The sequence below is a fragment of the Xenia sp. Carnegie-2017 genome, unplaced genomic scaffold (assembly GCF_021976095.1).
Source record: "Xenia sp. Carnegie-2017 unplaced genomic scaffold, XeniaSp_v1 HiC_scaffold_19, whole genome shotgun sequence".
NCBI classification, from domain to species: Eukaryota; Metazoa; Cnidaria; class Anthozoa; order Malacalcyonacea; family Xeniidae; genus Xenia; species Xenia sp. Carnegie-2017.
The window spans coordinates 7666838-7682223 of NW_025813481.1; the positions used below are offsets into that span (position 1 = coordinate 7666838).

General features: G+C 37.1%; 1 protein-coding gene across 1 annotated transcript; it reads right to left on the reverse strand.

Annotated features, from left to right (window-relative positions):
• Window positions 1–281: 281 nt before the first annotated feature.
• LOC124439048 (cGMP-dependent protein kinase 1-like) lies at window positions 282–11639 on the reverse strand. Its single transcript, XM_046989249.1, has 20 exons — window positions 11306–11639; window positions 10914–11225; window positions 7950–8116; window positions 7558–7671; window positions 7334–7439; window positions 7106–7247; window positions 6793–6887; window positions 6320–6388; window positions 6164–6244; window positions 5674–5773; window positions 5467–5603; window positions 5161–5250; window positions 4357–4456; window positions 4205–4246; window positions 3994–4092; window positions 3812–3876; window positions 3620–3742; window positions 2161–2290; window positions 1426–1535; window positions 282–690 (listed from the first exon to the last, which is right to left on the reverse strand). Exons 1-19 carry the CDS (start codon window positions 11374–11376, stop codon window positions 1440–1442), a joined length of 2139 nt encoding a protein of 712 aa, XP_046845205.1. The 5' UTR covers window positions 11377–11639; the 3' UTR covers window positions 282–690; window positions 1426–1439.
• Between the last annotated feature and the right edge of the window lie 3747 nt (window positions 11640–15386).

Consider the following 15386-nt stretch of genomic DNA (forward strand, 5'->3'; position numbering starts at 1 on the left):
ATCTTTTAAACAGTTCGTATGTTGACTGCTGTAACCGTAATAAGTGCTGCTATTTGAAATGTGTCGTGAAGTCCTAAGTGCTTTCTCGTAAATTTGATGAAAACGGACGGCTAGCAAGTTTTTCAACAAAACTATAAGTCCAGATAGTTCTCGAATAGTAATTTCGGCTGGGTGGGATGAAAACAAATTCTTCTCAACTTTAGTTATCGCAGAGAAATGTCCAATTTTTTTTCAAAAAGTCGCTACACCTCTCGTCTCTTCTGCAACATATATAGCCATCGTTTCGTTATAGTTAATTATTCTCTTATTTGTACATAAGTTAAAATCCTTATAATACAACTTCAATACTTAGTAATAAAAATAGTCTTTTGTCATATTTACACTGCATTGAACTTATTGTAATCCATTGATTTCCTATCTCTTATAATTAATTAGTTCACATATCTTCTTTAATCTTTTCATAATCTAAATTCGGGCAGCGTGCATCCTTAACTATCTAATCTTGTGTTTGCCTTGTGACAATAAATAAAGCAAAGAATTTGTAGAAGACTATCTCTGATCTAGTTGACATAGATGACATCAAATGCCGATTACTTGTTCAATTTCGTTGGTCTCTGTGTGCAATGTCCTCGTTGCTTTTACAGCAATATAAAATATCCATTCTTGGTTGTCTCTTCCTATTGATGCAAGCTACATGAGATAAAGCGGTGCGTTGTTTAGGAAGAGCAAAGTTTCAACCACTCACAAATGAAATGAGGTGCGTTAAAGTCAAATCATTTCACAAAACCGAAATCAACGCACGATGATTTCATGCGTTATATTGTTGATGGAATCAATGGTACAACAAGGACGTAATTGGAGTAAAAATGGATGAAGTACGATGTGTTAGCCAGACAATTCATTCCACTAAACCGAAATCAACGCGCGATGATTTCATACCTTATATTTGTGATGGAATCAATGGTACAACTATCGGACTGCGGTCTGGTAAAGGTATCACAAAATGAGACGCTCGCCGACCAAAACAATATTTCCAATTTATATACTGTGGTTTTTCACAGTTACAAAAATAACAAAATCCACTGTTAAAATTGCTAAACAAGTAAATGGTTTAACCCAGAGTATCGTTACATGAGGAGTAACATGTTGACTCTGAAAATGACCATGGCAAAGAATGTTGAAAGGTCTTCGAAAACCAACACCAACAGTCTATTTCACGACTGCACTAAAGTGGACAATCTACATGTGCAAACTTAGAACAAGTTTCGGTGTAAATTTTCACCAGTTTCGTACCAGTCAAAAGCTACTAACGAGTGGCCGAAAACAAAAACGTAGTAGTAATTGATTTTTTTTGTCCATCATATCGTAAAAAATTTTTATCCTCTCACCCCCCCCCCATTTTATCAAGTATTGACCATATTTTACCTTCATTGTCTTTTTTAAAAGTCGCGATCCCATCCTGTCATATCATCGATAGGAACGTCGTCATCGGGGGGATAGTCGTCGAAATTTGACGCATCTGTTGCAGATTTTACCTGCAGTTTGCAAAGATTAGTTTAGTTGAGTTCTGGCTTATTTGCTCAATATAAATACGTCTAGTGTCTTTCATTCGAACTTGTCAAGCACAGCTATCTTTTGAATAACTAGGCCTAATCAATGTACCAGTCAAAGGTTTCACTTGCAAACATTAGTTGTCAATCGCTCTCGTGTTTCGTATATATAGGCCTTGTCCACACGTATCCGGAGATTTTTTTCTCCCTGTTTGAAAAAAACTGCGTCCGCACGTGTCGTTTTCAAATCGTATTTACCTTCCATATGAATACGCTAAATCGCCAAAATATGCCTGAAAGAGCACCAACCATTAGAGTTTGTGGCCTGGATCCTAGTTCTGATGCTATCGTATTCGAAAATCTCCGTTTTGAGCTGTCCACACGTATTCGACTTGCCTGCGTTTTCAAAAATATACAGTCTGAAGAGCGTATTCAAAAACTTCCGTATTTGTCAATGAAAACGCCGGATACGTGTGAACAGAAGGCCATAACGGAGAAAAAACCTTCGTTTTTGAAAATACCCGGCTACGTGTGGAAAAGGCCATAGTTTTCTCCACTATCTCACACGTCTGTTAATGGTATTGCATCTTTGATATCTATAACTACTTACCTTTGGTATTATCGGTGGTGTGAGCTTTCCCTGTCTTAATCCTTCCCAGTTAAAACCATCAAACCATCTGTGCTTCATTATATCTTTCAGACCTCCTTTCTGGTAGCCTAACCTCTCGGCAGGGTTGTCCCTTTCGTAAATCACACAAAAAATGACTGATTAAGTCATTGCCTTACAGTCGAAACCCGTGTGGCTTCAATAAGAGATTGTGTCACAGTTCGTAGGAAGATTAAGCGGTTAACCAAAGGTTGTGTTCTTTTTCCTTTCTTAAGTTAAAAGCTGGTCATCGAGTATGTTATTTTCTTGCAACTAAGAGCTGGTCATTGAGTATGTTATTTTCTTGCAACTAAGAGCAGGTCATTGAGTATGTTATTTTCTTGCAACTAAGAGCTGGTCATTGAGTATTATATTTTCTTGCAACTAAGAGCTGGTCATTGAGTATGTTATTTTCTTGCAACTAAGAGCAGGTCATTGAGTACGTTATTTTCTTGCAACTAAGAGCTGGTCATTGAGTATGTTATTTTCTTGCAACTAAGAGCTGGTCATTGAGTATGTTATTTTCTTGCAACTAAGAGCTGGTCATTGAGTATGTTATTTTCTTGCAACTAAGAGCTGGTCATTGAGTATGTTATTTTCTTGCAACTAAGAGCAGGTCATTGAGTACGTTATTTTCTTGCAACTAAGAGCAGGTCATTGAGTATGTTATTTTCTTGCAACTAAGAGCTGGTCATTGAGTATGTTATTTTCTTGCAACTAAGAGCAGGTCATTGAGTATGTTATTTTCTTGCAACTAAGAGCTGGTCATTGAGTATGTTATTTTCTTGCAACTAAGAGCTGGTCATTGAGTATGTTATTTTCTTGCAACTAAGAGCTGGTCATTGAGTATGTTATTTTCTTGCAACTAAGAGCTGGTCATTGAGTAGTTATTTTCTTGCAACTAAGAGCAGGTCATTGAGTACGTTATTTTCTTGCAACTAAGAGCAGGTCATTGAGTATGTTATTTTCTTGCAACTAAGAGCAGGTCATTGAGTATGTTATTTCCTTGCAACTAAGAGCCAGTCATTGAGTATGTTACTTTCTTGCAACTAAGAGCTGGTCAGGCTAGACTTCCGTTAACAGGATCATATCTTCTTGCAATACTTGTCGCTGATTTAATGTCATCTTCCTGCAAGTGAGAGCTGGTCATGGTTGACAATTGTTAACGGTGACTTACCTTCATGTAACTAAAAGATAGTCAAGCAATACTTTTGTGGAATGGTGTCTAATCCTGAAGTAAGTCGCTAGTTAAAGCTAGACTGTCGTTAACAATATCTTATCTTCTCGCAACTAAAAACTAGTCAAGCTATTTTTTTGTGGATTAATATCCGTCATCCTGGACTAAACAGCTAGTGAAGCTGGCGTATATATTTATGTTAGCTTGACAAGATCGATCCGTCCACGAATATTAATTAAAAAATACCTGCAGAGCTTCTTGATAAGCACGTGAGCGTTTCTCGTAATCTTTCGTGGAAACTCGATCATATCCATTCCACGTAAGATGATGTTGTAAGTCTTCATGGGATCCGCTCCACAAAACGGTGGACTAAATGAAACAAGCAAAATTTCCTGGTAACAATACGACTTGCTATTGACATCGTGCAATTGTAGCTACCTTCCGGTCAAGAGCTCGTACATGAGTATACCAAGTGACCAGTAGTCGGCTGACAAATCGTGGCCCTTCATGTAAAGGAAAGCATATAACTATAAGTTACCAGGCGTGTAGGCTTGGACGTTCTCACGTCTATTATTCTGGTTTCTAGTGAACTGGAGTGACTAAAAGTAGTAAACTGTCACCTTATTCAAGATGATCTCGGGTGCAACATATTCCGGTGTGCCACAAAACGTCCATGTTTTACGACCGAAGCCAATCTTCTTTGCGAAACCAAAGTCAACCTTGACATCGTTGAACATGAGAATATGTTACATTTAGTTCAGTTGCATCACAGACCAAAACTAAAACTGTCACTCGCTTTAAACTTTTGCAGAAAAAAAAGAAAACACCCACCAATTTACAATAACCTTTGTTATCGAGAAGAAGATTTTCCGGCTACAAACGAGACGTAGGAAGCGACGTAAGGTTAAAGTGATAAAGTTAAAGTGCATATGAAATGAAACATTAAACCATCATCCAAGTGTTCGTCACGACGTCATGTTTACCTTCAGATCCCTGTAAACAATTCCGTTGGAATGAAGATAGCTGAATGCTTCCAACACACAGGCAACATAAAACCTGCATGTGCTGTCATCAAACGACGATCTGCAATGCATGAAAATAATGAAGTTTAAATGTTGCTCTTTTCTTCTACATACATCCAACGTGTACAATACTAATTTTACAAGAAGGTCAAAACAGAAAAAAAATGACATCCCCCCTCCCGTCTACGGCTATAAACATGGATTTAAACTGGAGTCGAATTGACGTAATGATGGAAATCAATGACTGTTTTTCTTACATATTCCGAAGCACAGTCCATAATTCACCGCCTAAACAGGTTTCTAACAGCATGTACAAATACTTGTTATCCTTAAATGACATCCCCCCTCCCGTCTACGGCTATAAACATGGATTTAAACTGGAGTCGCATTGGCGTAATGATGGAAATCAATGACTGTTTTTCTTACATATCCCGAAGCACAGTCCATAATTCACCGCCTAAACAGGTTTCTAACAGCATGTACAAATACTTGTTATCCTTAAATGACATCCCCCCCTCCCGTCTACGGCTATAAACATGGATTTAAACTGGAGTCGCATTGACGTAATGGTGGAAATCAATGACTGTTTTTCTTACATATCCCGAAGCACAGTCCATAATTCACCGCCTAAACAGGTTTCTAACAGCATGTACAAATACTTGTTATCCTTAAATGACATCCCCCCTCCCGTCTACGGCTATAAACATGGATTTAAACTGGAGTCGCATTGACATAATGGTGGAAATCAATGACTGTTTTTCTTACTTATCCCGAAGCACAGTCCATAATTCACCGCCTAAACAGGTTTCTAACAGCATGTACAAATACTTGTTATCCTTAAATGTCTTGTACAGCCTAAAGAGAAGCAAAGAAATGGAAAGTTCTGTTAATTGTAGATTATTCATGGCCAGCCTTTTGGATGGTTAGCACAATCTTGTAGAATCTTCATGAAATTCATAATTTATCGTGTAGCATGGTTCTTTTCTGACTACCGGTCACCATGAAGAAATCACGTATCCTAAAATCTTGGATTTTACACTTCCCTCGCCAAACTACAAACGGAGAACCCACCTTACTATAAACGGAGATTGTGCTTCAAACATGATCCTTTTCTCCGACATGATGTGGTCTTGTTGTCGTGTTTCCACTATGTGATGCTTTTTCAGTTGTTTTAACGCGAACGTCCTTTTGTCTTTGGTTGATTTCACCTGGAAAAAAAAGTCTTATTTTGAGATCAGTGGTCAGTGGCTATTTCAAAAGCTGGCATGTAAAATATACCAGCTCAACTCTTCCAAATCCTCCAACGCCGAGTGTTTTTATCACTGTTAAATCTTCCAGATGAATGTGGGCGTACTCGCTCTCTTGTTCTCGGAGTTTTCTATGAAAACAACACAGGTGATTTCTCCAAATATTTACAAGGATGATGATCATTTGTGAAGATAATTTTTCATTGTCAAATGTATGTGATGTTATAAAATAGAATCACCATGCTATCTCTAATCACACCATAGATTGTTTTAATTAAAACATGGAATGCTCTAATTTAACAATTGATTATTCTAAATGAATCCTACATTCGTGATCTAATTATCGCTTCATCTAATCGAAATATCAGTTGTTCTAATTTTACGGAGAATTGTTCTAATTTGTCCACAAACTGTTCAAATGTAACAACCATTTGTTCTAATCTAACTCAAAATTGTCTTAATTGAACGACTGATTGTTCTGTGTATGCCAATTGTTGATCATCAATATAAATATTACTCACTCTAATTTAACTGAGGCTGGTGTTTCAGTTTTGTCGTCGTATTCCTTGAATTGTAGACCATTGATAAACTGACTGTACGCCCTTTGAAAAAAGTTCATTTTACGTTAGATATAAAATGTTGTTATTGCAATGTAAGAAGATTATATAAGTCATTACTCTCTATCCAAAACCAAACAATGCGTTCCCCCTTTTCCAGCGATACAATTGGCGGTACGAAAATCATCACTAAAATAAGAAAAGAAAAACTAGATTATTTCAAATACGAATAAAATCCCACAGCCTTTGAGCTACTATGATAGAATGACAACGGAACCTTAAATGGAACTTTCATTGAATTAAAAGCAAAGGACCCTTAAGTGACCAACGACGAAACCACCAGTCAAGAAATCAGTTAATATTAATTGGTAATATGTAAAATGGAACTTTCATTGAATTAAAAGCAAAGGATCCTTAAGTAACCAATGACGAAACCACCAGTCAAGAAATCAGTTAATATTAATTGGTAATATGTAAAATGGAACTTTCATTGAATTAAAAGCAAAGGACCCTTAAGTGACCAACGACAAAACCACCAATCCAAAAATCAGTTAATATTAACAGATAATATATATTTGTTTTTCTATTGTTACCCTTTGAGAGCTTTCTCTCCGAAGTATTCACCCGACGTCATCTCTCTTATCATTGTCGGCTCATCATGGACATTCTGACGCATCGTGACTATGATCTATGAAGGTAATAAGAAAAATATCATTAACCATAACCTATGATATACCTCTACAAACACTCCACATCCACAAATAACATATGGTGATCCTGTTATTCCCTCTTCCCGGAAATGGATTTGAAAATTATCTATCAGTGCTGGATTTCTCATATCATAATCGAGTTGTCCACGCTATCAAATTACACCTATTACCCATTTCAACCCTGTTGTGTACTCACCGTTCCCTTTTTGATGATAAAGAATGTTTCGCCGCGGGCACCTTGTCGAATAACGTATTCACCTTCATCATAATGCTGTTCGTCTATTACGTCGGCGATTTTGTGCAATGCATCTTCCCCGAGCTCTTTCAACAGTGGAACACTGCAACGACCAGCAGACAATGAAGACCTTCCATTCGAATCGAATGCGCATGCTCACATATTCATGCGCAACGTAAGAAAACTGACCTCTTTAAGAATTCCATATGTTCCGCTTGACGCATGAGTCCAGTCTTCATCATGATTGTTTGAAATGTCTGACGATTTATCACCCATAGTGACGCATTAATAGTGGCTAGTAGGAAAGGAGAAGTATTCGTTTCGTTGAGTATGTTTAAACCTCTCCTACATAAGTCATCGGACTTGTAAGATTTCTTTTTGAAAAAAGCGATGCTTTATGCAGGCTACGGTACCTTTAACCGTGGCAGTTCTTGTACAGTTATATAAAATCGCCAACTCTCCAAAGGCCTTTCCCGGCCCCATGTTTCCAAGCAACTGTCCTTCTTTCGACACAACACATTTCCCATCTAAATTCGACCGAATTCAAAAAAAAAGCATTGATTGGATAATTTCTTAGAGAAAAGCAACTATTTAGCAGGAAACTTTATATAATGAGGGGGGGGGGGCATCGTACAAATGCACGTAAAATGATAATGTTCTATTAATGCATGTTGGGGGGGAGGCGTTGCCTCTCGTTTTAAAAAATTGTGAGAGAGTCCATTTGCCTTCTTCCTCCCCTTCCCACGACCTTGGTTGGTACGGGGGAAGGGTGACTTTAAACGACGCTCACTATATACGACAATACCTTCTAATACGTAAAGATGTGATCCAGTGTCACCCTCCTGTATTATAACTTCATCTTTCTTGAACGTTTTCTCGTACATGCACTCAACAACTTCACGAATTTGCGATGCCTCGAGATTTTTGAGAAAGTCATTGTCGAGAATCGCTTCTTTAATCAATTCTTTCGACCTAAATAACAAGTGCAAATCTGGAACTTAAGTTCATAAGATACGATTTGAGATCAATGGACAAATACAAGTATTATGCGTGAAACAAATTGAGTTATACACTCGAGTTATACAACTTTTTAAATTCATGTGAATTGAACAATTTCAATATACGAGTTGGTTTTGTTGCAATTTTGCTACGCATGTATGTATGCATAATCAATTTATATCTACCATTAATTTGACACAAAAAACAATTTCGAAATTCTAATTGAAAATTTCGATAGCGTATACACTCGATTAAAAAGCTATATCTTTGAGACATCAACAAACAATGGCTTTGTCAAGATGTCAATTTTTTTAACATTTTTATTTAGGAGATCAAGCTGTGACCGAGTGTGATAAATCCTTGTAATGTCATTTAAGTGAGAGCTCCTACTGCAAAACATACACTCGAACGTGTGAGATGAATTTTCAAGCTGTGTCTAAGAGGACTGCGAGGGTGGGTAGACAAAAGACTTTTCCATCCGTATAATAAGTTTAAAAAAACGAAAATTCCTTGTTACATTTCGTAAAAAATATCCGTGAGTATGTTATTATAATTTAATGTAACGAACGAGGCTGTTTGTCATTTTGCGGTGCGCGCTTCATAGTAACAATGTGCAGAATTCTCGACTACATTGCATGCCTTGCATGCAATTTTAGACAAATCTTGCACGCTCAGAGAATTGTCTTGTCATTGATGTGTGAATGACTAAAAAGCCTGCAAAAGTTTCCTTGTGTAAGCAATGCGTGTTTGGGACTGCACAGTCGATTTCTCACATGTTGTTAAACATAGTGGTTTATTATCCTTTTATGTGGGCAATAATGAAAGTAACAAGCAGGCTTTGGTTCACCTATGTTTTGTGGTTAACGATGGACGAGCAAAGAAATTAAAATAATTTGTTACATGTTCATCTTGTTCACAAAGCAGCGACTTTCGTACCATCATGATTTATAATACTAGGAAACAATAATTTTCCAGTGAGAAATATGTTTCGCTCGAATAGTGGTCTTTCTATTTCGTACTCAAACACGAAGCTATTACGCAAAAAGGCTTATACTTTTGTATCAGACAAATTCGGTGGTGTTGAAAGATAAATCTGACAAAAAACGCTTAACTTCTAAATACCATAAAACTGACACGAGAAACTTCGGTGTCTGCAATATTGCACAGACATTTTAATGGTCTATTTTTGAGAACAACATACTTGTAAAGCATGCAAAGGCAAGGTCTCGATTTTATTTTTTTTTGCCCACTTTATCTTGCCACAAGGGACAGGTGTTTATTTACGTACGATAGACCGAGGTAGTTCCTTTTATAAATTGCACGTAAATCGCCCTACCGTGCGTTTTATTAAATTGTGCATTTTGTTGGCCGGATTTTGCGTGCAGATGATTTTTGCTCGATACTACTCGAACAATTAAGTACAACAACAATGACTTGTCAACCGAGCTCCGTTTCAGCATTCTCGCAAATAAAACCAGCAAATCTCGAATGTTTTCGAGCGAAATGCATAGGTAACATTGGGGTCTGTATTTATTTCGTCCTTAAACTGCATAGTGACATAAAAAAGACATAATTGAATGTTCACTGTGTAAGGCAGGAAAAGCCGACAAATTCTCTTTGAAATATTTAATGACTCAGCATTGTGAGGATGCTATTGTTTCATTGAAATCAAATCCCTTCATAATACTTGTATACGATAATATTGTGTGCTATAATTGCTACAAACAAATCCAGAAACACGAATAATAATAATGCAGTGTTGGTCTTCAGAGATCGATATGCTGGGAGATCGAAGTCAAGGATAGTCTTGTTATGGGATTTTCATTCGAAATATAAAACGCATGGACTTCTAAAATTTATCTTATTTCTTAATGTACATTCACAAAATCGAACAATGAAAAATTATGGGCTCATTAATTGCCTGCCATGAAGTTTGAACCCATCACGCTTAACTAAAAATGAAAGCTCTGGTTTCATACTACATGCCAATGCAGTGAACGAGACCGATCTTTTGTTTAATTGAACGATTTGCAAGCCCATCCAAATGAACGCAAGTTAACACATGTAGCGCTAGTGTAGCTTTGCGTATAAGTTTCTATGTTGTTGGTATATTCAAAGAAACATTGCAATTTATACAACGCCGTGCATGTAGACAATTGTGGAAAATGTACTCCGATCACTTTTGTACATGTTCACGGTAAATTCCAAATATTTTAATTATGCAGAGTAAGATATTGAACGTTAATGATAAATGGCAATTCATATATAACGATCGTCGCATGAAATGCTGCTGCTTTAGCCCCCTATAAGCACACAATCAAAATATTAAAGTTAAAGCTGTTATGAGTTTGCATTTCATATAATACAAGTAAGATTTGATGCTAAATACGGATGAACACAACTCGTGAATGCCTATCGAGTGACTTTCGCCTCAACATCTTGCACATTTTGCCCTGATTAAACGGAGAAAGATGCTGTGCGCCCGTGTACATTTTCCGAGCTTGCTAAACAAAAGTTCACGTTATCTGGACAGGATTAGTTTCAGTCAATACATAACCCGTGTGGCTTTCTTAATTTGCCAATTCCGATTAGAATATATTATCTAGTTTCGGTTATAAAGGTTTCTTTCGTGTCTCAAATGGCCGTCATTTAATCGAAGCCGTTTCATTATCTACGGCGACGGCGACGACGCTTTTCTACATAAACACGTAGGCCGGACATCGTCGTGATGTTTTGAAATCTTTACGTATGTTTAAATATAATAGCTTGCCTGAGAGACTTGTCATGATGGTCTAATGATGCTGTTCGCTTTGATATCCTTTCTTCGATGTGTTTGGCGAACGTCGGCTCCGCTGATATTCCAAGCCTTGGCAACCGGGATTTAGGAACATTCGTGGTCGTTGGTTTAAGAACGGAACGGTATTTATCCAATTCCGATTCGATCTTACGGATCTGCTCGTCCTTACGTTTCAACTCGGATTCCAACACTTGAATGCGGTTTTCCTTTATTTGCAATTCCTTATCCCTTTCACTTAGCGCCGCCTGCAGGTCACGGACGTTCGCCATCTTTGTGTGATCTTTACTGCGGGCGAACATGTTTCTATTATGGCGTTTATATGCCTAGAATGGTCAATTTTCATCGGCTCATATGTACTTACTTACATTGAAGGCAGATTATCCGCCGTCGCATCGCGATGCACTATGGGCCAAGTGAACCGGCGCATTAAAACCATTGATTAAAACACCAAGACGCTATCATGAGGATATGAAAGACTGAAGCTGCTTACGCCACTGTTGATTACCAAAAATCGTTGTGCACTTGTTGTACGACTTTGCTTGTCACGTGGATGATTGGGTACAATATTATTTTCGTTGGTAAAAATCGCGATGTACACGCACCGTGACAAACCGGACAATGAGGGTTGTGAAAGGATTCCATCTAGAAATGTCGTTTTTTGTCGACAACGAGTTTTGTAAAATTGTTAAAATTGTTAAAAGATTATATGAAAACGTCGAATGCATTTTCAAACATCATGTACATTCGATATAAATGTTGTCGTTGGTTGGCTGTGCAACAGCTCGCTGATATTTTGCACAAAGATCGATGCGAGACTCCAATATCAAGCCCGAACGTATGTTCGTACGATAAAGCCGTAAGTTTTCACACCTCCACCTGATGTTTACACACGTCAATGCAGTGCGAACTTTTTCAGTTCTACTTTCCTGTCTGCGAATGAAAAAATACGGCAATTTCCACTATAGACATTAGGTGGCAAACAAACGTAGGTTATGTTAACAAATGCTCCTTAAAATTGCTCAGGTGTTGTAAGAATGTATATATATAACATTAGGAAATGTTTATTCGCCACCAATTGCACCGCCTTCGCTTTCCCACGTCGGCCGTTGGCGTATCAAACTGCCTCTCAATGTTTAAGTACATTGAGAGAGGCATAGATCAAGTACGTAAACAGGTGACATTGCTATAAATAGTTTCTTAATATTAATAAACCGTGACGATATCACATACGATTATTGTGGCGAAGGTAACGTTCAGTACGAAGTGGTAACAGACATTTTTTCGTCCACGCTGCAAGAAATTCAAGAGTTCGGAATGAATTTGAGGTGTTGCAAATGCTTGAAAAAAGGAGGGTTTGCTTCAGTTGTCAAGGGGACTTTTTATTACATACATCGTTTAAATAGACGGTAATTTGGTCATGTGAAAGAAATTTTGTACGTCATTTGGAAATGCTTTATATACGCTTAGGTACATATTAAATTGGACGATTGTCTCTATGCGATCAAAAGAAATCATTTGAATCCGAAAAGTATACTGTTTAATCGCAAAATTACTCGAGAAGAGAAGTTCCTTTCTGGATTGAATCATGGTAATATTGTAAGGTAAAAAGAAATTTACTACCCAAAATGAATCAAAATTTTATAACACAAGGGTTGAAAGCGAGGTTCAATTTAGACGATACAAATTGCTTGGCTTGTTAAATGTTATCTTTATAAAGACTATTATAAAAACGTAGATAATACCTTCTTTCCATGAAGCCCATGGATGATTTTGTTCATGATGAGAGAATTATATTGTATAAGGAGGCTTTCGTTCGTCACGAGAGAGTTATGAGAAAGCTACATAGTAAAAGGTAACATGTAAAAAACTTATAAGCATGTTTAGAGTTGGTTTAAATTATAAGTCAAAGAGGCAGAAGTATTTTGATTCTTTGCAGAATCCTTCGATGTTCTAGTTTCTTTTATAAAGATAAACAAAAAGATAAAATTCAAAAGCAAAAAACCCCGTTTTCGGTTCATGCTTCCCGATACCTTGTTAAGCGCGAGGCACTAGAACGCCGCATGTTGCCGTTTCGGTAGGAGATTTCGGCCCCTCCACGCTATCCTACTTGAGAGATGCCAATAGCAAGTTTCCGCCCATCAGACACCGAGATCACCTGCGATAGGCTTTGCTCGGGGTACGCAGGGAGAGTGCGGTCGCGATCGAAGTCTGGGCCCCTAAGCCACTGCATACCTAATCGCACACAGCTTCCACTGCTGGTTGACATGTACTATATGAATTTTTAGATTTATGTATATATATATATACATAAATTCAAAGGCTTACGAAAGTTGTGGTATTATAATTATATTAGTTGTGGTATTATATTATATTAGTTGTGGTATTATAATTATATTGAGACTAAGTGAGCTAATTACCACAAATGTAGAGCAAATACATATAGTTAGTCGTTTCCATGACTATGAACAACTAGTCGAGGGGACTGCGCTTGCGCAGCTAATTTCTCTATTAAATTGTTAATAAGCACGCTATTTCAAAATCGGTGCTAGTAGATGAAGTTGGTCGTTGTAATGACCATGAACCATGACCATGACCATAAACTTGTGCAGCTAACCAATTCGACTGTGCGTGCGCAGATTATTTAGCTGAAAATTTGTGACTGAGCTAGCTAATTGCTCTATATAATGGGCATTTGTTTTTGGCATGCTGTTTGTCTTCTTAAGCTTCTTTTGACAAATGCATATCAAACTCACCAACACTTTGTTACGCCACTCGTAGTATCCGTGCCAATGTTAGAGTTATTTCTATTTTTCTCCGTAATTTTGTATCTGCATGTTTTGTGCTTAGACGATGCTCTATTCATGAGAGATGTTATAATTCGTGGATTGATGTGGAAGAAATAACTGAAAATGAAACTTCCAACAGTGAAACAAAATCAAGCATGACAGAGGAGAAAAAACGACGCAAGATTGAAGATGACGTCATGAAATTGAACGTAGTTGAAGCACCTAGCGTACCCTCGAGAGTTTTGGATGAGGGCTCGTGGACCAATGGAAACACGAATGATTCCAAACATGTTGACGACGATAAAAGCTCTAGCGAGGACGAGGCTCCAATACAAAAACAACCATTAATAACACCGAGTCTTCTGAAGATATGCTCAAAAGAAATATCGCTGTATCACATATACAGTTTAGAAGCTCTTTGGCTCACATAGTATATAGTAGTGGGAACTCTTCATGATGTTGCTGAAGATATGTAAAAATAATTACCAGCGTCTTTCCTTTAAGACGAGGCATCTGATTTGAAAGCGAAGAGGAAGCACTCGCCACAAGAGTTTGACAGAAGATTCAAAGTGTACTTTGCAAACCCTTGTTATATACAGATGAAGTATTGTGAGAAGAGAACTCTATAAAATGTTATTGACAAGGGATATTGCAAAGACCAACAGAGAAAATGTGGCGACTTCTCCGCGAGATTGTAGAAGGATTAGTTCACGTTCATTCACAGGTAGATACTTTCGATTATTTTATGTGTTAACTGTATGTATGTGTAACTAAACATGAAAAAAATGTGAACAATTTTCGTTTAGTTCAATAAATATATATGAAGACTTATTATTTGCTATCTTTCTCTCATTTTTGCCAATAAATCAGGGTATGATTCAAGTAAACGCGTTTCGACATTTTTTGTTTTCTATTGTTATATCTTTTAGGGGTTTTCTTCAAAATGTCAACTAATGTCAAGGAAAAAAAGGTTGGTCTTTGGATGAATTAAAAAGCTCTTTTTGGATATCTAAGTTCCTTTTCATTGAATGGCAGTGTTATGAAGAAAGTTATCCTTCTCGGAATATGTGCTTATCAATTGTAATACGAAAGAATGTTTTATGCAGTGCGGTGTTTGAAATTAAATGAAGATATGATCTTCGCACTTTGTTGGACAATTTAAGCAATTGTCTCATGAACCTGAAAAATTCAGGTGACTCAACGGGATCCCGTTGAAAAACAAGCATGAAAGCGACGAAGAATTTATGGCTACTGTCTTTTAATGTCATATACTTTGTACAGATGTCTGTTTCCGGAGAACAGTAACCAATGCTTATCACAGCAGCTTCTTGGCTGTCTCTATGCGATCAAAAGAATTTATTTGAATCCGAAAAATGTTCTCTTAAAACGTAAAATTGCTCGAGAAGAGAAGTTCCTTTCTAGATTGAATCATCAAAATATTGTAAGGTAAAAAGAAATTTACTATCCAAAATGAATCAAAATTTTATAACATAAGGGTTGAAAGCGAGAATCAATTTAGCCAATACAAATTGCTTGGCTTATTAAATGTTATCTTTGTAGAAACTATTTTAAAAACGTAGATATTCCCTTTTTTCCATAAAGCCCATGGATGCTTTCGTTCGAGATTAAAGAGTTAAATTGTTTAAGCGAGCTAATTACT